This window comes from Halichoeres trimaculatus, unplaced genomic scaffold, assembly GCF_033239565.1.
Source record: "Halichoeres trimaculatus isolate MK-OKI-2021-1 unplaced genomic scaffold, fHalTri1.1 fHalTri1_scaffold_9, whole genome shotgun sequence".
In the NCBI taxonomy this organism is placed as follows: domain Eukaryota; kingdom Metazoa; phylum Chordata; class Actinopteri; order Labriformes; family Labridae; genus Halichoeres; species Halichoeres trimaculatus.
In genome coordinates, this window is record NW_027437188.1 from 7,753,487 (window position 1) to 7,778,331 (window position 24,845).

At 40.3% G+C, this 24,845-nt stretch overlaps 2 protein-coding genes across 2 annotated transcripts; both read right to left on the bottom strand.

Annotated features, from left to right (window-relative positions):
- Nucleotides 1-1,645: 1,645 nt before the first annotated feature.
- slc5a2 (solute carrier family 5 member 2) lies at nt 1,646-12,644 on the bottom strand. The gene is made up of 15 exons (XM_074679150.1): nt 12,546-12,644; nt 12,343-12,414; nt 10,802-10,906; nt 10,642-10,701; nt 10,437-10,541; nt 10,246-10,351; nt 8,370-8,450; nt 7,455-7,684; nt 7,169-7,304; nt 5,234-5,341; nt 4,602-4,752; nt 2,964-3,132; nt 2,659-2,874; nt 2,427-2,559; nt 1,646-2,351 (listed from the first exon to the last, which is right to left on the bottom strand). Exons 1-15 carry the CDS (start codon nt 12,642-12,644, stop codon nt 2,137-2,139), a joined length of 1,986 nt encoding a protein of 661 aa, XP_074535251.1. The 3' UTR covers nt 1,646-2,136.
- Nucleotides 12,645-13,080: 436 nt separating this feature from the next.
- Nucleotides 13,081-24,266, bottom strand: LOC141797607 (kelch repeat and BTB domain-containing protein 8). The gene is made up of 5 exons (XM_074679149.1): nt 23,768-24,266; nt 22,060-22,213; nt 21,851-21,929; nt 21,443-21,670; nt 13,081-21,289 (listed from the first exon to the last, which is right to left on the bottom strand). The coding sequence occupies exons 2-5, from the start codon at nt 22,211-22,213 to the stop codon at nt 19,792-19,794; spliced, it is 1,959 nt and encodes a 652-aa protein (XP_074535250.1). The 5' UTR covers nt 23,768-24,266; the 3' UTR covers nt 13,081-19,791.
- Between the last annotated feature and the right edge of the window lie 579 nt (nt 24,267-24,845).

The window sequence follows — 24,845 nt, forward strand, 5'->3', positions numbered from 1 at the left end:
TAATAGTTAACTAAAACCAAACTAAAAACGAAAACTAAAATTTAAAATACATTGCAGTTAACTCAAACTAATAAAAACTAGAAAACAAAACAAAACAATAAGTAAACTAAAACTGTATCTTGTGTTCACAAAACTAACTGAAACTAACTAAAATGATAGACAAAATTCCCTTAGTTATATTTATTTGACAATATTAATAGCATTTAGGATTTAAATTAATCCGACACATTTTCCCAACCAATTTTAGACAGTTTTAGGCAGTTGTCAGAGCCGCACAGCACTATCATAGCGGCGTATAGGGACGAGCTTGTTTACTTCACTGACTGGCTGTGCGCTGTGCTGCAACGTAACGTAGTGGAGCAATGAATTAGCATCTACTGAGTCCAAGTTTTTATTTATTGAAGCTCCTTTTTATACTGTTTTTTTTTATATAATTTATGTTAATATTATTTTTATGTAATTTATGTCAACATTATTTTATATCATTTATTCTTATATTTTTTATTCTAAGTTTATATTATTTTCATGTGTTTAAGGCAGCAGCCAACAGTTCAGTATCAGCATTGACTGAGCAGTGAGCACTATGTTGGACTTGAAAATAAACAGTATGACAAAATATTTACTCTGACCTTTTTGAATCCTGCACCTGGTTAATGAGGTATGAAAAAACTGAACTAAAACTAAGCCTTGTTGCAAAAATCAAAACTAAATAAAAACTAGAATGCCTGCTCTAAAACTAATTCAAACTAAACTGTAATGGAAAATAAAATGTCAAAACTAACTAAAACTAAACTATAATGACCAAATCCAAAACTATTATAACATTGGTTATGCCCCAGTAGGACAATAATGGCCGGAACTTCCTTTTATACGGCCCACAGCTTTTGTCTGACAATGTAAAAATTGTGGCACTGGAATCGACCACATTATGAGTTATGTGTACACTTGTGTTTTCTATTAAGTGCACGAAAAAAAAAAAATATATATATATATATACTTATATATATATATATATATATATATATATATATATATATATATATATATATATATATATATATATATATATATATATATATATATATATATATATATATATATATATATATATTTATCTAGCAATGTAGGCCACTTGTTTAAAGTTAAATCCTTGTACATTCTGCAGAAACTCAAGAAGTCTTACAACTAACTTAAAGTGAATACTTTAATCATGATGTGAAAATGTGCTGTGCTGATGAACATCTGGAGTTAAAGAAAGAAAAACACATTAGTTGACACATGATTGGATTAAAGTTGTGAAAAAGCACAAAAATGACAAAGATTAGTGCATAAAAATATTCACAATGCAGAATAGGAAATATTTTGGTCTAAAAATGTTGTTTTCTGGTCAGAATATTCCCAAAATCATCGTGAAAAACAACCCTGATAAAACCCAGATCCTGCCATTAAAAAAAGGACTGCAAGTCCTGGAGCAGCTTGAAAAACACATCACACACTTATTGCAACATGTTTATAGTGATGTGCTTCAGTTTTTCATTTAATTTGAGGGTGAGTGTTGTGGTGTTTTATTGAACTCTGGAGCCAAAGTTTAAAAAGACATCAAACTTTCACAACAACTCTTTCAAACCAGAGCAGTAGAGGTTTTATTGAGTTTACACTTTATCCAGCTTCAATATAATTTTTATCTCTCACTCCTTTAACTGTAGTGCTGGAGGGAGGCACCAACTGATTGAATAAAATGTAACAGTATACAGTAATGGTCTTCTAACCTGATAACCATGATGTGGACTACATTACACGTGCTCTTTGAAACTGGTGAAATGCACTGGAGACTGAAAACCTACTCAGCTGTGCAGACGCAAGACTGTGGAGGGACATTTGAGATCTGTCTTGTGTTGATCAGAAGTTTGGATGAATAAACGTATATTTTGATCTAAAAAGAGTTTGAACAGCTAAACAAAATGTTTGCTTTAAAGGAGAAAAATATACCAGAGTTGCTGTGCAGTGACGGGTATTGTCCAACAGATGGCAACACTGCTCAGTTTTACTTTAAGTCCTTTAAAGATTGACCCTCTGCATCATCTGAAGCTGACTCACATTTACTGTGCACTCTTCACTCATCTGGACATAGTATGACTAAGCATAGTAACCCCACATGAAAACAGCAACAGCCATCATGACGAGAGCATTAGCATCCACAGTGTGCTTCCACACCGGCTCCTCACTGATGTCAGGCAGCTTCTCTGCTTCCCCAGGCGTGTCCTGCTCGAGGACCTCAGAGCTGCTGCTGCTCCCACCACAGAGCCGCCCGAGCAGGCCACATATCCCAGATTTCTCCTCCTCTTCAGCCACTGAGGAAGAGGTAGAGGGAGGGGTTAGTTTTCTGTGTGTGTCTGTCTCTGATGCTGTGGTTTCTTCTTTTTTACCTTCACTGTTATTATTCCTCCTCATCCTGTCCTCAGCCTCTTTCTGGGCTCTTCTCCCTTTTTCCTGTTGCTCCCAGTCCAAATCCTTCCTCTCCTCTTTGGAATGGCGGAGGCTGAACACCAGACGATGGAGCTGTAAGGAAACATAAGGCCTTAACAGTAAAACCTGTAACTAAACCATCATGGATGTCAGGTATCTATGAAGCAGTAAGTAGATAAAAAAGTCTCTCACGTGTTTATCCTCGGAGGGCGGGGTGCAGTAACTGACCACCAGCACCAGCACAGACGTACAGAAGAAGAGTATGATTGCAAAGTAAAGGTAATGTATCCCACAGATTAAGAAGGGGCAGTTAGAGGGGAATATACAGCTGCCAGACCCAAACCAGAACTCAGGCAGCATCCGACACAGGCCCATCAGCAGGCCGCCCATCAGGCCCCAGAACGCACCCTGAGAGAGGTGACAGACAATCAAGTTTCATGGTTAATAATATCAGGAGTTTTGACAAGTGATCCCACATCATCCATAAGTCATCTCACTGTCTCATTGATCCTCTTGATAAACACAGCCAGGAGGAAGACTGAGGCGATGGGCGGGGCCAGATAGCTGGAGATGGACTGGATATAATCAAAGAGCTGACCACTCTGAGCCGCCTGGACCACAGGGATCCAACAGATGCTGATGGCTACGATGCACAGAACCCACACTCTGAAGAGGAGATTTAGTAAGAGTCAGATATAAGAGGACGGCTACTGATCCAATTACACTTTCAACCCATACATGTTGGAATCAATCAAATCACACAAATTTTTATATGAATATCACTAAAACTCAAATCCAGTTGGAGTGAAGCTGGGATGGTGTGTAAAATGGTTTCCACTTTGTGTGGTGTACTTTTAACCTTCATTTGTGGATTCAGAATTATGTTCAGAGAAGTAAATTTGTCATGGAGTTGTTTCCATCACAGAGTCATTTCTGTTTTTAATGCTACATCGGCTTTCCAGTATTAGTTTTAGCTGCGTCCTCTTTGTCCAGTTATTTTTCCAGATTATCTGAATAGTTCAGTAATGTTGCTTTCTGCATATGATAAAATAAACTAAGGAGCATTATTCTGAAACTGGCAGACTACAGTTTTTCTTAATGCAGACTCTCACAATGGCAAATTGATATATTGTCATGGTAATTACCATTACCTAATGAGTGTCGAGATGCTCTTCCAGGTTTAATTTTTTTTTCCATTATTTTATATTATTTTTTCCCCCTGGCATAATGTTTTTAAAATGTGTTGCTGGAATCAAACCTAAAATAAACTTTTAATACTTTGTAACATGAGAACTTCCTTCAGTTTCAACATTCAATTTGTTTTATTTGCTCTGTTGTCATCTTAATATAGGCTTTAAATGATTTATAAAACATCAAATTCTTTTTTTTTTTTGTCAAAATCCCACTCAGCTTCCAGACTCTTGTGGAAATGGGGATGTACAAGTCAAAAATGTAATATATGTTTTACTTGTATCAAGCTATGTTTTGGAGCATGTTTACCAGGACAGACAGGACATGTGGAGTAGAGAGTAGGGACAGACGTTCAGCCCAGAGTCCAATATGAACAACAAAAAAATTAAACAGAGAAGTCCAACAGGGCCGCAAATTTACCTTTTACCCCAAAACTGTTCCCATGTCACTTGATGTTAGCTCCATAATTAAGGAAGACGTGGGAAACGTTGATAGACATGAGCTAAAACCATTTACAGTATGTCATCATGTAAAAATGAAGTAAAAAGAACAAGATGCTGAGTACTTTTAGGCATATCAATAAGCAGTCAGAAGGATAAGAAACTTCCTATTGTCTCATAAACACAATGGTGATTTTGTTACTCTTTGTTACTCTTTTTTATGTGAGAGTTTTGTTGGTGTGGCCCTCTTCTTTTCATCCTCAATCCCCTTATTTTTAACACAGATGTTTGACCTGAAGGTCTCAAGGTTACTTCATTTGAATTTAGGAGCGTGTAGAGAACAGTGTGAGCTTTTTCTCCCGATCAGAAGTGAAAGCAGAGCACTAACATTTAGTTTGCAGTGGGTTAGTAAGTGATGGGCGGGGCCAGGTTTTTATGAAAGTCGTGAAAATGCAAATGATTTGTTCAGCTACAAGTTTAAAGTGGAACCTGTTCACTCTCTACCTGCCGACGACAATGAGCTCCCGCTCTGAGGCCTGCGGTCTGATGCGGGTCCAGATGTCCATGGTGAATAGAGTGCTGCTGCTGTTAAAGATGGACGCCAGAGAAGACATGAGAGCGGCTAACATCACTGCCAGCATCAGGCCTCGCAAACCTTAACAGAGAAAGAAGAGACAGAGCAAGAAAAGAGGTCTAAATATGTGTTAGGAAACATGGGTTATAATCACTCTGAGTGAAAACAGGAGTCCACAACAAAGCTGAATAAATCTTGTGATCAGATTAAAGCCAAGTTTTTATTCCTAGTGTGAGTAAACAACAGGCCCAACAAAGGCTGAGATCAATCTTTGAGGAGGGAAAATGAGACAGAAACAAGCTAACAGCTAACATGTGTGTTCTTACAGCCACAGGGGGTGAGGTCTGAGACAATTCAGTCCATGTTTGAACAGAAAATTAAAATAATATCACACACAGCCTTGTATCATTAGAAGTGATTCATGGTAATATTTTCCAAATGACAGTATAGAGGGATAAACCTTTATGCATACAATAAGAGGAATAAAGAATTAAAACCACAGAGAAAGTAGAGTTGATAAAGAACTACATCTGATTTTTAAAGATAGTTTTATTATCCTGACCGTTTGGCATGATGGTCACCACCAGTTTAGGATAAGCGATGTTGGAGCAGCCCACCGCAGTGCCACACACCTCCTTACACACTTCAGGGACTACGCAGCCCACCTCATCTACAGGGGGGATGAAAAACACACAGATTAAAGAAAAACACTGTAAAGATGATGGTTTCTCTCCACATCATACATAGATAACAGCTGTCTTCTGTATCAGATATCAGAGCTGTTAGGTGCACACAGCTGTTTGGTCTCTGGGGCTGACTCTGTGTAACATACAGAGATCTGTGGACTCTGTTTGAGTCAGCCTTAGATGCTCTGGCTCTTCTTGCTGTGTTCAATGTCAAGAATTAGATCTGGAGATAACCTTCTTTTAGTTTCAGGGCGCCTCAGTTTCAGGAATCTTCCAGAAGAAGAATCAGCAAAACATCCCTTAAATCTTTTCTCAATACCAGTTTTTACAGTCTTGATTTCATTTTATGACTTCTTACTTCTTACTGCACTGTTTTATTAGCATATGTATCATTAATTTAGTATAACCTGAAATCATTCTTCCAGCTGCTCTCCTTTATTTCCTCTATTGTTCTTAAATTTAGGTGCTTTTACTACTTTTGTCTCACTTTATTGCTTTTACTATATTTTATGTATTGTATTTTTCAATACCTTTACCTCATTTTTTTTTTTATCTTTGCTGGCTTTATGTTTTCGCTTTTGTTGTCATATATTTATTTATTTATATCGAAGGCTTGTGTGTCTGATTTTTTCAAAATGCTATTTTATTCTGTATGCTTTCAGCTCCTTTATGTATTCTGTATCTTCTTTATGCATTAAAAATTATTGCATCCAGACTTTTCATTTCCAATATTAAATTTTATTGCTTCGATTTCGATGCTGTAAGATTCTTTCACAGCTTTCACTTCCATTTATATCATTTATGATATCAACTATTCTCAGTGGGTTAAATTTCTGCAGTTCTGTTTTTTTTCACAGCTAATTTTCACCTGATAGGTTCACATTCTTCTGTTTTCTAAATCTACTCTCTACTTTAAAATTTTACTATAAAACCTCCATTGTGTCATTTATTTGATTGTATATTTTTTTATTTAGAATAGAATAGAATAGAATAGAATAGAATAGAATAGTATAGAATAGAATACCGTAGAATAGAACTTTATATGTCATTGCAACAAGTGCAACATAATTGCAAATTTACAAAAATTGCAATTTCTTTGGTTATGTGCTTTTACTGCTTTGTTCTTGTTTTGCTTATCAACTTTTGCTGATTTGTTTCTCTTTGTTTTGCTTTGACCTCCTTTAATGTCATTTATTTCTTTTATCTGATTTTATTTCTGTGCTTTTGTTTCTCTTTGCTGTCTTTACCACAATGTAGTTTTTAATGGTTTGTGGCTGTTATTTTTATTGCTTCTTTTGCTTTGTACTATTTGTACTTTAACTCCCTCTCATTTTTTAATATAAATTTCAGCTAATTTTTTTTTTTTTTTTTTTTTTTTTTTTTTTAATGATCAACCTCTATATGGTCCATATTTAGTCCTCTCAACCAGAAATCACTTTAACTGTTCAATTAACTATTTTCACCTTACGCTTTTACATCTGTTTGTTTTTAATTTTTCCAATCGTTTGAACAGTTTTATAGTTTTACCTCTGTTTATGTCATTTATTTCTCTCTACATACACCTTTTATGTTGCTTCTCTTTTTCCCTTCCAGTTTATATTGATGTTACTTTATTTTCTGTTGCTCCTCTTTACTGTAAGGGCCTGACTTAACATTAACTGTATTACCTTGAAGTATTTGGTCATGTTGCTTGGTGCTCATGTTGCACTGGTTCCTGGGCTCTTATGTAGGTTCTTTGCTTTTGTGTGTGTGTTCTTGTATTTTATTTCAATAAAGTTGCAACAGAGAAACTTAAAAAGTTTGTGTCTCACCAGGATAGAGGACTCTGCTGATCATGCCGGGGAACACCATGAGGAACATGGGCAGCACTTTGAGGTAGCCACACATGATGCAGCCGGCCTTCACATGGGTCAGACTACGAGCAGCGAGGCATCGCTGGACAATCACCTGGAACACAATAAAGGGTTTGCACTCATCATGCACTTTGTTTTTACCAATCACAATTTCTATGATAAATTATTTTTCTAACTAAAGATGTTTCACTGTGTTTTCCTGGTGATCAACACTGATAAGGTCACTCTGAGTGAAGTCCTGTACCTGGTCTGTGCACCAGTACCAGCTCCCCACAATAGAAATCCCAAACAAGACTCCAGGCCAGGGCAGGTCCCCTGTGACCGGGTCCCTCAGCAGGTTGAAGGCGTCCTGTCTCGGGGTGTAGCAGCTGGGCGGGATGCTGTAACTCAGAGGATCCAGAGAGGAGACGTTACTCGGTGAAGCTGAGCTGTATTTGTCCAGCAGAGCGCTGTAGCCTCCTACTTCATTAAAAGCTGGAGAGGAAAAGAGACAGAGAGAGTTTTTCATGAAATGAAGACTCAGTTTGCGTATACTGGACACAGTTTAATGACTTTAGCTTCATGTCTGACCTCTGGTTAATACTCCTGAAATGGATAGTCCTGCTTTTACACAACATGAACGTGGTGTTAAAAAGGTTGAGCTCATTGTATTTGTTGTTTAGAAGTCAGCTCAGCTGTCCAGAGCTGAGCTGATACTGAAGATAAGAGTCAGCTGCTGAGACGGCACTTTCCTGTCAACGCATCACCGACTCCCAAAAAGAGCTGTGTGTGTTTTTTATCCTCCACTGATTCTTTGACACTTTTATCTCCACTGCTTCCTCCTTTGGCTTTATCTCTCATCCACATTAGAGTCGGGCTGATACGTATCGACGTGTCATGAAAAAAATCGATAAGGTGGTGTTTGGTAGCTGATGTCAGCTGGAGGTGGAGGGTTTTGTGGCTCTGCAGTGTCAGCTTCTTGTGAGCTGCTGCAGTGAAATGAATGATTAGTGACCCAAGTTAACCCCTCACCTGTTGTGGAGCTGCTGGGGAGCGACACAGCTGCAGGAATGGAGGGATGTGACAAAGCAACTTAAGAAGTGTGAACAGGTGTTCCTAATAAAGTGTCCGATAAGTTTATGAGGACAACTGAATGTAATTCTACACAGGTTTTACTTACAGTAACCAGCGAGTATGAAGGCTCCAGCTATGATGACAAACGTCTGAACTGTGTCGGTGTACATCAGAGCAGCCAGGCCTCCTGGAAAAACACATACAGACCCAATCAAAATCTTAAGACCAGTTGAAAAACTGCTAGAATATGCATTTTGCATATTTGGATCTTAATGAGCTTTTAAGTAGAGCTACAATATACAAAAGCAAGAAGGGGGAGTGTGACAAAAAACATTTGGAACTTGTAAAAAAAAAACAAAAAAACAAAATAGGTTGTTTATCACCTGATCAAAAGTTATTAAAGCCAAAATCTGCTCAAAATGTTCATTTTCTGTCAGGCATTCACATGGTCATGCCCTCTTGATGGCTAAATCTAGGAGGCTGTCTCTTCTTGAACATGGTCGAAACGTCGAGGTGGTTGGAAGCAAGGCCTCTCACAGCATCCCACTGCTGCTGAGGTTGGACGCAGTAAGACAGTAATTCTGCATTTTCTGAATGACGGTGAGCATTATGGAACAAAAAAGTCAAGTGGTAGACACAAAAAAATTACACCTGCGCTGAGCCGGAGAATCCACCCAAATTAAGGCCCTTACTGATTTCGACTGAAGCCTAATAACCATCAGACTCCATCTGCAGGAAAAGGGTTTCAAAAACAAAAAACAATTCAAAGACCTTGTCTCTTTCAACGCCACAAAACTGCCTGTTTAGACTTTGCCAGGGAGCATCAAACATCGAACATTGAAAGGTGGAAAAAAGTTTAATTATCTGATAAGAAAAAATGTAACTTTGACGGTCCAGATGGCTTCAATATTACTGGTGTGACAAAGAGATCCCACCTGAGATGTTTTCTACCCGGCACAGTGGAGGGGGGGGTCCATCATGATCTGGGACTTTTTCATTCAGTGAACACTGGAGCTTCAGGTGGTGCAGGGTGGTCAAATGACGGTGGGTTACATGCAGATGTTGCAGCGGGCGTCCTTCATGACTGAGGGCCCTGGTCTGTGTGGTAACAGCTGTTTTTTCAACAAGACAACGCTGCAGGTCACAATGCTGGCTTGATGAAGGACTTCTTCAGGGAGACAACATCTCTCTTTGGACCATCCCTCATGTTCCCCTGATTTAAATCCAGAAGAGAACATTTGGGGATGGTTAGCTAGGGAAGTTTAGAAAAATGGCCGTCAGTTCCAGACAGTTGATGCCCTTTGTGAAGCCATCTTCACCACTTGGAGCAAAGTTCCCAAAAGCTTCCTGGAAACACTCGCATCAAGCATGCCCAAAGCAATTTTTGAAGTGTTTAACAAGAACAGTGGAGCTACTCATTACTGAGTCCTACTGAGAAAAACTTTTGTTCTGGTTTGGAGAGTTTTTTGTAATTTTTTGAGCGATGGTCTTAAACTTTTGATCAGCTGATAAACAGCCTAGTTCAGTTTACTTTTTCTCAACAAATTACTTTTTCAAAGTGCTTTTTGTCACACTCCCCCTTCTTGCTCTTGCATATTATAGCTCTACTTAATATTTCATTAAGATCCAAATGTGAAAAAGGTAAATTCTTGCAACTTTTCAACTGGTCTTAAAATTTTGATCAGGTCTGTATACACTCTCAAATGCCTTTAAAACCTTAAACACAAATCAGAATTCTTGACTTTTTGGTTAATTGATGGATATTTAAGCTCTTAGAGATTGACATAGGAAAGTGGATGGAGCAGGGACCACTGCAGTCTTCTTACATTTTATCCCTTTCAGTGCAAGAGTTCAATGCTCTACACTTTCCTGGTGAAAGCGTGAGGTTTTTTTTTTTTTTTTAAAGAAAATTAAAAAAAAACTGGCCTTAAAAAAAAGAAAACTTCAATAAAAACCTTCTTGGACCAGGCTCACAAACATACCTGTGACTGTGTACAAGGCTGTGATACACAAAAGGCTGATGACAGCCACATAGATATTCCAGCCTAAAGCCTGCTGGATGAACACTGCTCCTGCAAACATATCCACCTGGAGCAAGAAGGAGAAAGTAAAAACATGAGGCAGGAAAAAAGAACACATCTGTGTTGATCAGCCTGTGTGCTTTCAGACTCACTGAGATCTTGGTGAATATGTAGAGGAACAGAGAGATGACTGAGAGGTAGAGGCTGATCCTGGTCCCTCCAAATCTCTTCTGCAGGTACTGAGGCATTGTGATCACCTGACTCAGCACAACCCAAACAGAACAAGTTCAAAAAAGGATTTAGAAGAGACTTTACATCAGTGACTCAAACAGTGATCACACAGCTCAGGCCTCTTACCTCGGCTGTGAGATACACAGGGACGAACAACCAGCCCAGCAGCAGCACGATGAACAAAGCCTGCAGGCAGAAGGTGACGCTGTTTCAACCTTGGATAAATTTGTTCACAATCATGTCAACTAAAGATTCATGCAAGCTGCGAGTTTAAAGTTTGACTTACAATCCACTCAAATCCCCCCACAGCGATGCCACTGGCTGCTGCAGTTCCAGCCAAGCCCACAAAGTGTCCACTACCAATGTTACTGGCAAACAAAGATGCACCAACCTAAAAAAAAACATACAGAGAATGACTTGAAAACATCACAGAGTATTAAATAAATACTGGCAGGGGTTTAGTGAAATTAAAAAGTAACAGAAAATGAAACCACAGGTGAACAAAGCTGGGAAAGGAGAGGGCAGTGATGCTGATCCAACAAATTTCTACCAGCAACAAAGTTTTATTGTTATTCAGATGAGAAAGGATATACATGATAAGAAAAAATTGCATCTCCTAATTCTTCTCTCCTTGACAAGAATGAATGAACCACTGACAGTACTCACTGAAAACAACAGAACAGACTAACTAGTAACATGTTTACGTGTTAAAGTGGTCATCTAAAATAAACAAGTTGGTAGAGGAAGAATTTGTGCTGACATCAAAATTAGATGTTAAAAACTTGAAGACCAAGGTCCCTTTTGGAGCCTAAACATTGCGAGGGGTGAGCAAAGGGAGTGCTTCAATCTGTAATCTGGCTGCTATATAACAGTAAATATTAACATTTCCTCCCACTGTACCTCTAGTGTCACAAAATAATTGATATTTCTTAATCAACAAACACTGAAATGTGATAAGATGCTATTATACTGAGTTTGTAGTTACTTTGAAGTTGCTTTTTTAAAATACCACTGATTACAAAAAGCAATTGTTCTTTTGATTTTATTAGTATTTATTTGAAACAGGAGTAGCAACATTACGCAGTGTTGAACTCGTTAAGTACACATAAAAATGAAATTATCTGTAATTCTACGTTTTTTTTTCTTTATCATTTAATAAAAGTCAATTTAAAAGTACTTCGTTTTTTTTTTTTTTTTTTTTTTTTTTTTTGAGTCCAGACTATTGTTAAGACATTTTTTGATCATTTTTTCCATTTTTTGTCAAATACTCACTCTGAGACATTCAGTCATTGCTTTTACATCTGTAAAATAAATGTATCCTTTAGATCCTCATTTCTTTAACATACTGTAATTTTTTAAAAAAAGTAATTATTTAATTAATTAATAGGTTAACCTTCTTTGATAATTACTGGAAACATTTTCTCAAATTTTCATATAAATATTACATCTTACGCATATTTATCAGGTTACAGTGTTGCAAGTCTACTTAAGCCTTATTCTTCTTCACTGTCTTACTTTAATTCCCTTTTGAAGTTTTAGTTTGTTGTTTTTTTTATTATCAAAGTCTGGTCCATCACTTTAAACAATGCTTATTTTTGCTCACTGATTAATTATCTGAGACCAGTTTTCATTAAAACACATTAACTTATTTTACAGCTTATGAAAGACATTTGAGTGCCCTCTTGTGGACAAAGTATTAAGTAGGAACAATATTTCTATCCGGCCTCCAATAACATTTTATATATTTGGCTTTTACACTATTAGCCAACATGAAGGTTGTTTCGTAGTTAGGATGTTTTTTTTTTCTGTGGATTCAGCTGAACTCACTGGTCCCCAGGTCATTGTGCGTCCAGCCAGGAAATATCCTCCAACTGTCCCACGATTGGACCGAAACATGGACTGAAACACAGAAAACACGGCTCTTACTCTCACAAACCATGGGAAAATACTGTCACATGCACATGACATTCATGACCTATTCAGCAATAAGTAATCTGTAATTAGACTCAAATTAACACAGGTCCACTCACCCAAATGCCAACACCGATAACCATGACGAAATATCCAACAATAACACAGATGTCTGCTGGGTTTTTGACGGTCACTTTGTTTGATGAGGGATCCTCCATCACTCCACTTAACACTAAATACACTCCAATCAGCTTCTCATACAAGGAAACCAGACTCTGATTTGTAATTATTCTGCTGCTACGCTCCTAAAAATGTCCAAATAAAATCAGCTGCACCCACAAAAACAGCCAAACATCACCAGGACCAAAGAGCTATGAGACAAGTCATACAGTCAAAGAGTGATGCAGGCAGCAGATTTAAGGTGGGAACTTTGGTCAGCTGGTGAAGTGACCAGATTCAGCAGTTTAGGATCAATTATTAACATCAAGGATGAAAAACAAGCAAAAATACCCCTGACTTTGTATCATGCAAACAGCTACTGTACTTTATGTACATCTTAAGTTAAAATATCTGGAGAAACACTCAGACAGGTGTAAAAAAACAAACAAAACAAAGAAATTTCAAGAGCAGCTAAAATGTAAGCAAATAGTCCTTTAATCATTTGATAGCACTGCTTTCATCAAAACAGCCATTATCTCTCAGTTCACACACTTCATCAGATTGTACAAATGAGGGCAGCTTCACGTCTCTGGATGGACACAGTGCAGGTGTGCGGATGTGTGCAAAGAGCTTGAGTTGAACAGATTTACACCTCGGCATAGAAAACGTGCATGCACACAGATTCACTTTTCACACGTCATACAAGCCGTAAGCGCATCAAGGAACAGAAAAAGAGTCACTCTGAGAAATCCAGAGTGTATTCCTCAAAATAAAACAGTGTGGTGGGACTTTTGCAAGAAACACAAACTGATACTGTCCAACCAACCAGTATGTTCCTAAATCACTGACAAGCCCAAATCACTTCCTTAACATCAGGGGTAAGGTGACTCAAGGAAATCATGGAAGAGAGTATTCATGATAAAATTAAAGCTTTTAAAGGTGGTGCACATGAATTCTGAGAGCTGATTTATATTTCCCCACTTAAGTGTTTCAACAACTAACAGATAAAAAGCAGTACAGTGGGGTGTGGAGCTATTGTGACAAAGATTTTATCCAAATGAGGCTGATGCAAAGGCTGCTTGCTACACTAAACTGAACTGCTCTGCTTCAATGTGGCTACTGGCTGTTTGGGAAAGTTCCTGTGGGATTTTTTTCACAATTCAAAGTAAAACTGCTGACCTGTACTGAAAAATTAGTGCCCCCGAGTTAGGAAAACAAAGTGAGCTGGATGTAAAAGAGAAGAAACCGACATTTTTTCCACTAAAAGTTCTGCCCGCTGTGGGCAATTTTCTTTCTCCTTCATTTTTTGCTGGTTTTTAAGTTGTTTGTATTTCAGTGGAATATTCTCATTGGTTGAAGCTGCTTTGCCTAAGTTGGTTGAGCAGGTGGCCTCATTACACTCGTAGCAGCATTGTTTCCTAATTCTAACATGGTTAGGCCAAGGTCATCCCTCTACTCACATTTCCTGTGTATGTCATGCTTTTCTGGTGAAGCCAAAAAGCTAAAACAGTAAAGAAGAAGTAAAATCTTCCAAAGAAATTGCGTCATAGTCTTCCTGAGGGTCGCTACCAAAAGATGACCTGTTCCAAAGGCTCCTCCAAAGGACACAAAAGTAGCATCCTTCATGGCTCTACATATACAATTCTTTGCATGCCAATTTAAACAAATAGTAATGCACTGTTAAGGGTATCTTGATTCAAAACAATGGCATTCTGCACAAATTTAAAAGACAAAGTACTGAAACTTTTATTTTTTTACAGAATTTATCTTTGGCAACTTGGTGTTGGTCTTATTAGCTTTGTAGCACTTGCAGTGCCAGGTGCTTCGCCACATTAGCCTGCTACCTGTGACACTATTATGACATAAGCAAAATATCCTGCATAGATCAGACTGTTTCACTTCATTTCAGCCTGATCAGTCTGGGCAGGAAACAAAGGCTGGGTCCTTCGAAGGGTTCTGCCCCTGATAAGGACTTATGCTGCGTTCCATTTCAACTAGGAACTGGGAAGTCGGGAATGGGAGTGACTTCGGCTGTTTTCCAACCCATCTACTACATACTACATGTGAATTTAGTATGTAGTAGGCACTACATACCACCTACTGCTTTTGCTTGTAGTATGCAGTATGACTGATGTGTTGGGTCTTTTTTGTAGTATGCTACTCTGGTTTCCAGTTTCAGAAGCGGAGCTGCAGATGATGTTTCTTTGCCTTTATTATAAATGTACAAAACAATCCATGGGCAGATCTCAGCTTTTTTGTTATTTTGTTAATCATATCACACAGAATCATCGTACTTGATTTTTAATCTTACACTAAAAATTATATTGTTTACTAAAAATAAATCTGAAAGGGATTTTTATTTTTTACAGCTGATGGAAAAAAACACTCCTATATAATCCATGTATGGTTTAAGAAGTGAATTAGTGTTTTATATGGGCTAATGAATTTGTAGAAGTAAACACCTCTTTTACAACTGGAAGTAACAAGATTTACTGGTGTTTCTTTGCATCACTTCACTTCAATCTCACAGACCGTGTAACGTGAGCGTTGTTGTGTTGTAGTTATAATGCCAACTAATTCCAGTAGATTGCGGTTAGACAGCGTTAGCGCCGTGCATTGTGGGAAACAGTATGCCAGGTAGACTGGTCCGTCACATACTGAGAAATTTCCCTGGATCAGTAAGACACCCGGGGTTTTTTAGTATACTGCAGATTTTGCAAGTTTTCGCATACTGACTACTACAGACTGAATTTCAGCCAAAATAGTGGACACTGCTGGTGTAGTAGGCGGTTTGGAAAACAGCGTATATCTCTGAGTTCAGCATTCCAGTTGCCAAGTCGGAAAAACTTGCCTATAACAGCAGTATTTCTGTATATAAACAAAGAATAATTCTATATAAATAGCTGATTTATTGCAACAAACACTAGTCAGAACTTCTAAAATAAAAAGAGTCTAACAGGAGCTTAATTACTATTTACCCCTGAACTCAGAATTTCCTACTGGGAACTCGGGGTGGTGTGGGTGCTCTGACTTACAAGTTGGAAATTCCGACCTCAGGGAGATTCCGACTTCCGAGTACAAATGGAACCCAGCAATAGTCCCAGAACGATCCTCTACTGTTTGCCTCAGGAGTCATGGAGCTCTAACACGGAGGTCAGCTTGTTGGAAATACTGACTCTACCTAATAAGGTAGTCGACTTGGATGAAGCACTAAAGCTTAACATAATAAAAAGAGAATAGCATTAAATTTCTTCTGGTTGGTCTTTCGACATGGGATCTAAATGGAACTCTCTGGCTTCACAGATACCCTCAAGTGGAAGAAGTGCAAGAACTGCAGTTTCTTGGCACCATTTTTAAACCCAGGGTGTTGGTACTCGTTCCAGTCCAGGAAATCACAGAATCAAAAAAATTCACAATAAAAACTTTGAATTTTTCTGGATATTTCTCAGAAATACAAACAACTCACAAACCAGCGATGATAAACCAATTAGCTGCTTTCAGAAGCCTTTGTGTGGAGGTGAAGCTGTGGATGAGTGAGGACTTAGGAGAGGGGTGGTCAGGTTCATAATGCAACCTGTTGCTGATTGGCTGGAACATTGTTATTTGTTCACTCCTAGAGAGATACCTAGAGCTTCAAATGCTCGTTTTCAATGCATGTTACAAAAACATCTTTCTTCTTCTAATTCATGTTTTTTTTAACTGGTTTAAACTCAGTGTGTCAAAGTTTGCATTCTGCCCAGCTGGCAGTGAATTCAGATGAACATATGTTAAGAAGAGGTGTCTGGATTTGAGGAAAACTGAAGAAAAACAAAGAGAACATCATGGCTCATAGTAAAACAATGTGCTTACATTTGTGGGCAAACTTTCTGACTTTTCTAAACTGATAATAACTTAAGATTTGTAAGCTAACAATCCTCAATCATATCCACACACACATATAAACACACACATCTGCTGTTGTTCCCGCAGACTGTCTAAATTTATAGTGCCATCCAGAACAAAAGTTACAATTTCAAAACAACAAAAAGCTTTCAAAACACTTTTCAATAAATTAAGAAGAATCCTAATGTGCTCAAAGAATCTTCCTCCATGCCAAACACATTCATGAGTCCTGTGGCTGGAGCTAATCTGAGAAATAAAGTTATTCTGACTGAGCTACTGAATCAAGTAAAGACAAAATTCACCTGGATGAGAGGTTTTGGAAAGAAGCTGGAGAGAGCTGGTTTAGACACAAAGATAGGGTCATTCACACAACAGGCCAAGAGCGTCAGAGAAACATCTCTCAGTATGATTCTAACTCACGCTTTTACTTCTAGTTTGAGATACCAGACCTGTTTGTCGTGACCTGAAGAGCTAGGCGGCTAACTCGTTGCCTACAAAAAACTTGATAAGGATTCAGACGTTGGTGTCATTGTTTGGTTTAGTTTGTCAGTTTTTGGCCAGCCCTGCTGCTGCCTGAGACTGTTTAACAACTGATGATGCTCGCTGAAGCTTAATAGTTCAAATGCAAGTCATAAAGTTATTTTACTAAAATTATGTGTGCCGCAAACATCGTCTCTGTCAAGAGAAATCCTGTAACCAATAAATGAAGTTTCAGATGGCTTCACATTGAAGATTCAGGCAAATAATGTGGAACACAACATGGTGAAGAATCTGATAGAGGGATAATCAGTGTATCATTCCTTCATTCCATTTCCGTTTTAGAATCCAAAATCAGAAAACGGAGAAGTTAGTTATTTCATTTCTCGTTTTAAATTCAAAAATTGGAAAACGAATAACGGCCTATTTTTAGCTGTTTTGATTTGTTGTATGAGAGAATGGTATTATTATGGGATTTTTGTTCTATTCGTTTTTGGTTTGTATCATTTTTGATATGTTGTGACCAGGAAGTTGTGGACTTTTTTCTTAGGGAGGCCAATCTTTAACCGTGCGGATCTTGAAACCTGTTCACAGAGATAGAGAAGGAAATATACAGAGAGTGACATATAAATAGAGCACTATGGCCGCACTAGAACAATACGCAGATGTTATGAAGCAGTTGTTGAAGCTGGTAAGACCCACACAGGCATTACAGAGACGTTGTAGGACATGGGTGTCCAGAGATGCTCTGCAATGAGTGTCAGACGTTTCTGCATCCAACACAACCTCAGGTGGAAACGTTGTGTTACTGATGTCTCCTGAGTGTGACACGCTTCCCCTCTTTCAAAAACACGTACACGTCCGCCATCCTTGAAAAAAACGTTAACTAATGTTAACTGTAAAATGTTAGCTATTGTGCTGCTCGAGTCACCCATCAATGGAATCACCCCTTAGAGACTGACCTTACTGAGAAAAAAAAAAAAAAGTCAACAACTCCTGGGTCACAACACATCAGAAATGATACAAACCAAAAAGAATAAAAATCCCATAATAATTCCATTCTCTCATATTCTGTTTCTGAAAATGATGTTTGTTATGAAATAAAAAGTCGTCATCTGTTTTCCAATTTTGGATTGTTAAACGGATATGGAATGAACAAATGATACACTGATATGGGATTATCAATCTATGTCATCATAAAGATGCGCACGCATCTTGACCGCAGAAGCAGCGTTTAGTTCCACTCATTCAGACAAGTTAGTGTTTTAAACACTAAATTCAACCTGTTATCTGCAAAAATTGTTGTTCTGTGGTCAGTTTTTAGAAACTATACTATACAACTGGGGAAACATCTATCAAGTTTTGACTGTCACAGAGCAACTGGTGTTTTGGAGTTAATAGCGACCATGCTAACTGGTGACTCTCAGCCGACAGTATCAAGCGGCAACCTCCGGTCTGAGAATATGAGACAATGCGGAGGTGCTAAAATCTGCTGTTTCTCGAGTGTTCGCTTGAGGCTGGCTCCGAAGTAGTGGAAGTCTTACTCACCAAGCCCAAAAAAGCCATTTTCAAAGCAGAAATTAACCTATTTACAGCCTGGTTCAAAAAACGTCTCCTGTCTGTATCGCTAATTTTACTCCCGGCTCCCACTGTACGGGGGGTGAATTTTTTTCTAACGCGGCCGTTCAGAGGATATCAAGATCGTGAGCTCCCCCAATAAGAGGCACAGCTGAGGGTCATGTGACAGCCGGCGCCCTATGGCTGTAGGCGAAGTTCTTGCCACTACCAATATGGCCGCTATAGCCGATGTGCTTCATTTTCCGTTTCAGAAACAGACAGGTGACGTCGGTGAGACTACATCCATGTTTTATACAGTCTATGGACAGTATCAGTGATTAACGGTCAAGAGTCACCAGTTAACATGGTCACAGTTTACACTGAAACACCAGCGACGTCTGTGGGTAAATAATTGAATCTGAATGTAGTTTTCTGTTTTTTTTATTATGGCCCGGCTCTCAGACTCAACAGTCTGTGTGCTCTTTTGGTCTGGGAGGGTTTCTGATTTATTGACAGCTGTTTACGTCCTGGTGTCCACGGATAATGCAGTCATGAGCATCGAGTGACAGTTGTGTGTTTAAACTCCTCTGTGGGTACATGACGGATTTCTCCACTGAAAACGTCTGTCCACCTAATATCTGTCCACCTGCTGATCTCTTCTGTCCACTCACTGCTATTTCACAAACCTGGGAGCCGTTTACTATCCGTATACAGGATGATATTTAGTTTAAAAATGTGTTTTTTGGTGGTTAAATCCTTCACATCTGTTGAAAAACCATTATACTCCGCAGTGCATCTGCACCCAAGTTGTGCACGCATCCAGCCTTGTTGATGAACCAATAACCCCTCTATATCTTTGTGTCTAAACCTAACGACACTGAAAAATTCACAGCATTGATGTTTTTCCAAAAAGCCTTGAAAATATAACACCTTTGAAATCTAAAAAAAAGAGAAAGAAATCAATTAAAGGCCTTTTTTTCATTTCAAAAGAGCCTGACTGCTCTGACCAATAGTGGATAAGGTTACATTCAGGTGCGTGGTGCCTGATTTTTCACCAGTTTCTGGCTCCTGCTGTTCTCTGCCTCCCTCTACATTTCGCTTTCAGTTTCATGGGATGTGTTTGCATCCATGACAGGCCTGCTCTGGCTGCTCTCACTTAATATGAAACAATCGTCTTCTCGTTACTTCCTCCCAACTTTAACATTTCTTGAGGTCAAGGAGAAGCTAATTCAAACTCAGCTTGGAGCTCATCTCTGTCACTGATCGGCAGTCAAGCTGATCTTTGTGGAGCTAATCTGAGGCCTTTTTGCAGTTTTCTTTGGCTAGTCTCAGTCTGGACAGGATGTGTTTCTTGGGGAACTTTAAAGTGGTACACCCAAACTGGCTCACCCCTCCAGTGTCTCCTGGGAGTTTCTCCCGTCTCTGGACCCAGCTACGCCAGCCAGGCTTCCAACAGTACACACTGTCATAGAACCGTGAGCCGTTTTCCCCACCCAGGACATAAATCCTGCGTTTCCACCTGGCCACGCCCCCAGCAGCTATCCGCCGTGGTAACCCGGGGAACACAACAGGACTTGGGGCTCTGTCGCTTCCACCACCTGCACCCCCTCGCTGATCTGCACTGACCATGACCCCTCCACCAGTCACCTCCCTCTCTACTCCAGACCCTCTACCCTCTCTGAAAAACAGCACACGCCCCGTGGCGTCCAAAGTCTCCAGGTTGGTGTAGTTTCCATCATGAAACTTGGTGGTTTCTCTCATGTATCCTCCAATGGCACAAACTCCACCTCGAACAGCTACTCCTCCAGCGAGGCATGTGGCGCCAGAGTCCAACGACACACGCGTCCAGCAGTCTGTGAGAGTGTGATAAATAAACACACCTGAGTGGACCACAGCTCGGTTCTGTTCGAGTGTAGTCCCACCAAGAATGTAAAGTCGCCCCCGCAGAGCTGCACAGGCAAAGGCGCGCAGAGGGAGCGGTAACCGAGGTCCAGGGACCCACTGAAGGGTAGTTAGCTCCAGGATCTCACTGGAGTCCAGCAGAGCTGAGCGGTTACAGCCGCCCAAAGCATAGAGTGAGTCTCCACAGCCCAGCAGACCCAGCATCGCCCGAGGCTGGAACATAGAAGGCCTCTCTATCCAGCAGTCCAACACTGCATCGTATTCATGCACGGCTGCAGACACAGAGCCTGTCCGCAGGATCCCCCCCGCGACAAACAGCCGGTCTCCTACAGCCGTACACCCAGGACTGACCAGAGAGCCCAGCGCCGCTATCTTCTCCCACTTCCCTGTCCGAGGGTCAAAACAGTCCACTGTGTAGTCTCTAATGGCTAAATTATCCTCTTCCCGAGGAGTCAGGTCCACACAGACGATCTTTTTCTCAAACATGCCCTCTCGAGGTCTCAGAGGTCCCCCAAGGCCCTCACCGGCTGCTGCAGGCCCCAACTCCTGGCACAACCTCCGGCTCTCTTCTTGGGACAGCAGCCCCGGGCGCAGGTGGTGAAGCAGTGCTGGCATGTGGGCGTAGCGATCAAAGGGTTGGTGCTCTGCCCAGCGCCGGGCTGCATCATACACCTCAGCCTCAGAATCCACCCCGAGACGGTCAGAGCTCAGGAGGCTGCCTAACGTGCCGTGATCCAGAAGGAGGAAGTCTTTCTGCCGGGCCACCCGGGGAAAGTGCTGAGCTACCAGCCGCAGGGAAGCACGCAGCAGCAGCTGGTCATGGTGAGAGCGAGCCAGGGAGTACATCCCCAAGCAGTTATCCACTGAGAGGTGCTCAAACAGAAACCTTGGGAGAAAAGAGAAGAGAAATATAGCCATGGTGGATAGAGAGGAGGAAGAGGAGAAATGAGAGGAGGAAGAAACCAAAACAAAAATTGAGCCAGCTAGATTTTAAATCCCTGTTAATACAGATTTTAACTAAAAATATCAGCGGGTTTACCTGGAACACAGATCTTGAAGTGGCATGACCTGAAGCCGGTTGGCAGCCACAAACAGATCCTCTGCCGTGTCCAGAGAGAGCCCTGCCTCACCAGTGTAAACAAACTGAATCACAGTCTCCATGACAGACGGCGTCACTTCCTCCAGTCGGATCTCAGTGAGACGAGACTCCACCAGAGGGCTGGTGAACATGGCCCGAAAGTACGGGCTTACAGCAGCCAAGAGGACTCTGAGGGGTTAGAGGGAGAGAAGAAGAAGAACACAGAGGATAACTTCTGTCACATGGCAACCACTTATAAACAAGCTTCATTTATCTCTCCTCCTTGTTAAATCAATCAGCTGTTAGAATACTTTTCTTTATTTATGATCAGTACGACTTGTTTTACGTTTTTTTGTGCACCATTCATACCTGTGACACATGAACTTCTTCCCTTCGACGAGAAGAGTAACATCGCACAGCTGCTGCGCGTCCAGGAGCTGCTTCAATCCTAAACCACAGGGGTAGAATGAAGATGGAGGGAACAAGGGGAAAAAGACAAGTTAGACTAAGACAGGGAAAGATACAGATATAAAAGGCAGTTTATAAATTCACTCAACACCACCCTCTATCTATCTCACCATGTGTGATATAGTCCCCCAGGGGAGTGGTGCTGTCATCGGGGAAGTCCTCCTCTTCTGAATCGCTGTCAGATAGAGGTTCCCCCCCTCCACCATCTCCATCCTGCCACGGCTGGGGACGCCAAGTGACTGTGCCCCCCCGCACAGCATTCATCTGAGGTACAATAAATAAACTCACAGAGTTCAATGAAATGGCTCCATTTGTATTCAATTTTCAGAGGCAGACACAGAACAAAGTACAAAATGGTTTTACTTTTTGAAACATACAGAGACAGAGATAGGAGAAATATCCCAGTGTGAATCAGTCACTATCTGTAACAGACAGACCCATTAATGAGAGAGGCTTTTCACACTCAGTACACAGATAACTCATATCTCCGAGGGAAAAGTGTCGCTCCCAAGACAAAGAGCAGCGTAACTCAGGGGTGGGTCAGGACCTTCATGACTGTAGTGGCCCAGCTCAGGCAGTGACTTAAAGAGTGTAGGGGTGATATTAAGTATATGCATTAATGAATCTTCCAAGTCTATTTTACTTATTGAAAGAGAAGATCCATATCCAAAACAACATTTGAAATACTAACTATATCACATTTGTCACATATTATTAATTTCTTGTGCTAATAAGAAATAATAAGAAAAATCCTTAATACTTTAAACTGCCTATTTGTTTATTGCAGCAGCTTCAGTTCATGCCGCAAAGGTCCAGCATTTAATCAAGTGTGCCGCAGCACATTATTTTATCTGTTTAATTTACCTGGGGATATCAACATATTAGCTGATATCTGAAATTTCGGATTTTGAGCCTATATTGGCTGATACCGATAACGTACCAAAATTATTGTGCATCCCTAAACTTTAGTAAAGGACAACCCTGAAATGCAAAAAAGAAAAGGAAAAGCTACTAGCGGTCTGATATGACAGACCAGTGGACATCAAGAGGCACAAACTAAAGGTGTGAAACAAAGCCCAAAGCAAAAAGCTGGAGTACTAGTAGCATCCACTTGAGGTTGGCTCAAAAGGCTAAGAAAACCCTGTTAAAGCCCATATTTGAATGGTATTTTTTTATAGCAGAATGACATGTATCAAAGGCTGATGCAAAAATATGGTTTTGCTCTTAATAGTTTGTTTAGAACTCATCTGTGTTGATTTCTTCGAGACTACTTGTGCATATTATGGCATTGAGGATGTCAGTGTATCGCTCACAGATGAGTGTATTGTAACTGCTTGACAGGAGGCTAAAGGCCTGCCTCAACATCAACTCTGTGCTGCACATTCAGCTTCTCAAACCCTCAGACTATAAATGTGTTTATTTTTTCCTATGAAAAACATCTTTCTTGGCGTGACATCTATGTGGTTGAAAACAGAATCTCCAGGAGCATTAGCTTTTAGCACTTCCATTTAGGTTTTAAGACCAGAGGTTGCTGCTTGGTGATGCCACAAGATCAGGCTCATGTTTATGCTTTAGTTAGTAGTTTAATTCATGCCTCTGAAAATGGACAAACAGCCAGTGACAGTTAATAAGGTTAAGGTGGCAGCGAGGGTGGCCAATCAAATCCCAGGGAGGGCACTGACCACCCCACGCAACCTTTCTAGATACACCCCTGACTAAGAGAATGACAATATGACAATGTGACAAAAGCAACACAAAGCAGAGAGCTGCATCACTTCACCGTCCATACATATGATATTTAGCTCAACTTTACTTTACCTTCGCTCTTCTTCTCGTTTCCACTTTGAAGGCTGGTAGGGTCCCACTTCTGACAGGAATAGGTGAGGCAGCTTGGGGCAGGCTAACTGTAACACAGGACCCGGTTATTACCAGAGGCCTCGACAGGCTTCTGTTGCTCCCATGTGGATGCCTCGATCCTCCGGGCTCAGCTGAAAGGCTCGTCCCGGCCTGTTGAGGAGACGCTTCAGGCTACTCGCTGCTCATCCAGCTCCGAGCACAACATCACTCCTGACGGACCAAACTGGCTTCACAAAGGAACTATTCTCCCGCTGTGCAAAAGCCTCCCGTTTAAAGATGTCTCAGTCCACCATGGCAATGAGCGCTCACGGACAGCTTGGTGGTCAAACAGTGAAAGATGTAGTTTTTACAGCAAACGGGACAGAAAATTAGGATTGAGTTCGGGTTCAGTCGGCCGCACTTGTCACGTCTGAACCGGATTACCGCAACGTTAAACTTCCGCTCATCTGATTGGTTGACCTTTGCCTCGTGACGAATGTTTGTAGCTGGGTCGTTTTTATCACTGTAAACTCAAAATTATTCTTATTCTTTTTAGAAACTGTGTGATAACCATACCATAAAGCTGATATGGGCTAAAAATATTTTTTTTTAAACAAAATATAGTTAATTTTTGATTTGATTTGCAAACACTCACTTCCGTGCCCATGCTGCATTCACGGCGGATGCGGTATTCCGCAACCGTTAATATTGTTCTCCAGTGCCATCAAAAACAACAAAGAATAACGGATTTACATTAGTTAAAAAACAAAGAAATATTTTGCACATGTAAATGACATCTGTCCCTCTTGCGGACTCACGGGGGGGGGGGGGGGGGGGGGGGGGGATTTAAATCGACGTAGAAATGTCACATGTGTCAAGGAACACTGTCAGGGCATGTGTCCTTGTCACTTGAGAGAGTTTATAGAGAGTTGTGTATAATTGTGATGTTTGTTTCTTCACTTTATAGTAGGTGGTCTGTTGTTCTTTCCAAATTTCCATGATAGATTCTGAATAATTTTATTTTAAATAACGTAGTAAAAAAATTGATTCGTTCAGGAAA

Excerpts from the sequence above, each read along its gene's own strand:
- slc5a2 (XM_074679150.1), bottom strand. The coding sequence starts at position 12,644 with ATGGAGGATCCCTCATCAAACAAAGTGACCGTCAAAAACCCAGCAGAC. Across the intron at positions 12,415-12,545 it reads TTATCGGTGTTGGCATTTGG|TCCATGTTTCGGTCCAATCG; the intron begins GTGAGTGGACCT and ends TCTGTGTTTCAG. Across the intron at positions 10,542-10,641 it reads CTGTGTATCTCACAGCCGAG|GTGATCACAATGCCTCAGTA; the intron begins GTAAGAGGCCTG and ends GTGCTGAGTCAG.
- LOC141797607 (XM_074679149.1), bottom strand. The coding sequence starts at position 22,213 with ATGAATGCTGTGCGGGGGGGCACAGTCACTTGGCGTCCCCAGCCGTGG. Across the intron at positions 21,930-22,059 it reads GGGGGACTATATCACACATG|GATTGAAGCAGCTCCTGGAC; the intron begins GTGAGATAGATA and ends CCTGTGGTTTAG. Across the intron at positions 21,290-21,442 it reads CTTCAAGATCTGTGTTCCAG|GTTTCTGTTTGAGCACCTCT; the intron begins GTAAACCCGCTG and ends TTTTCTCCCAAG.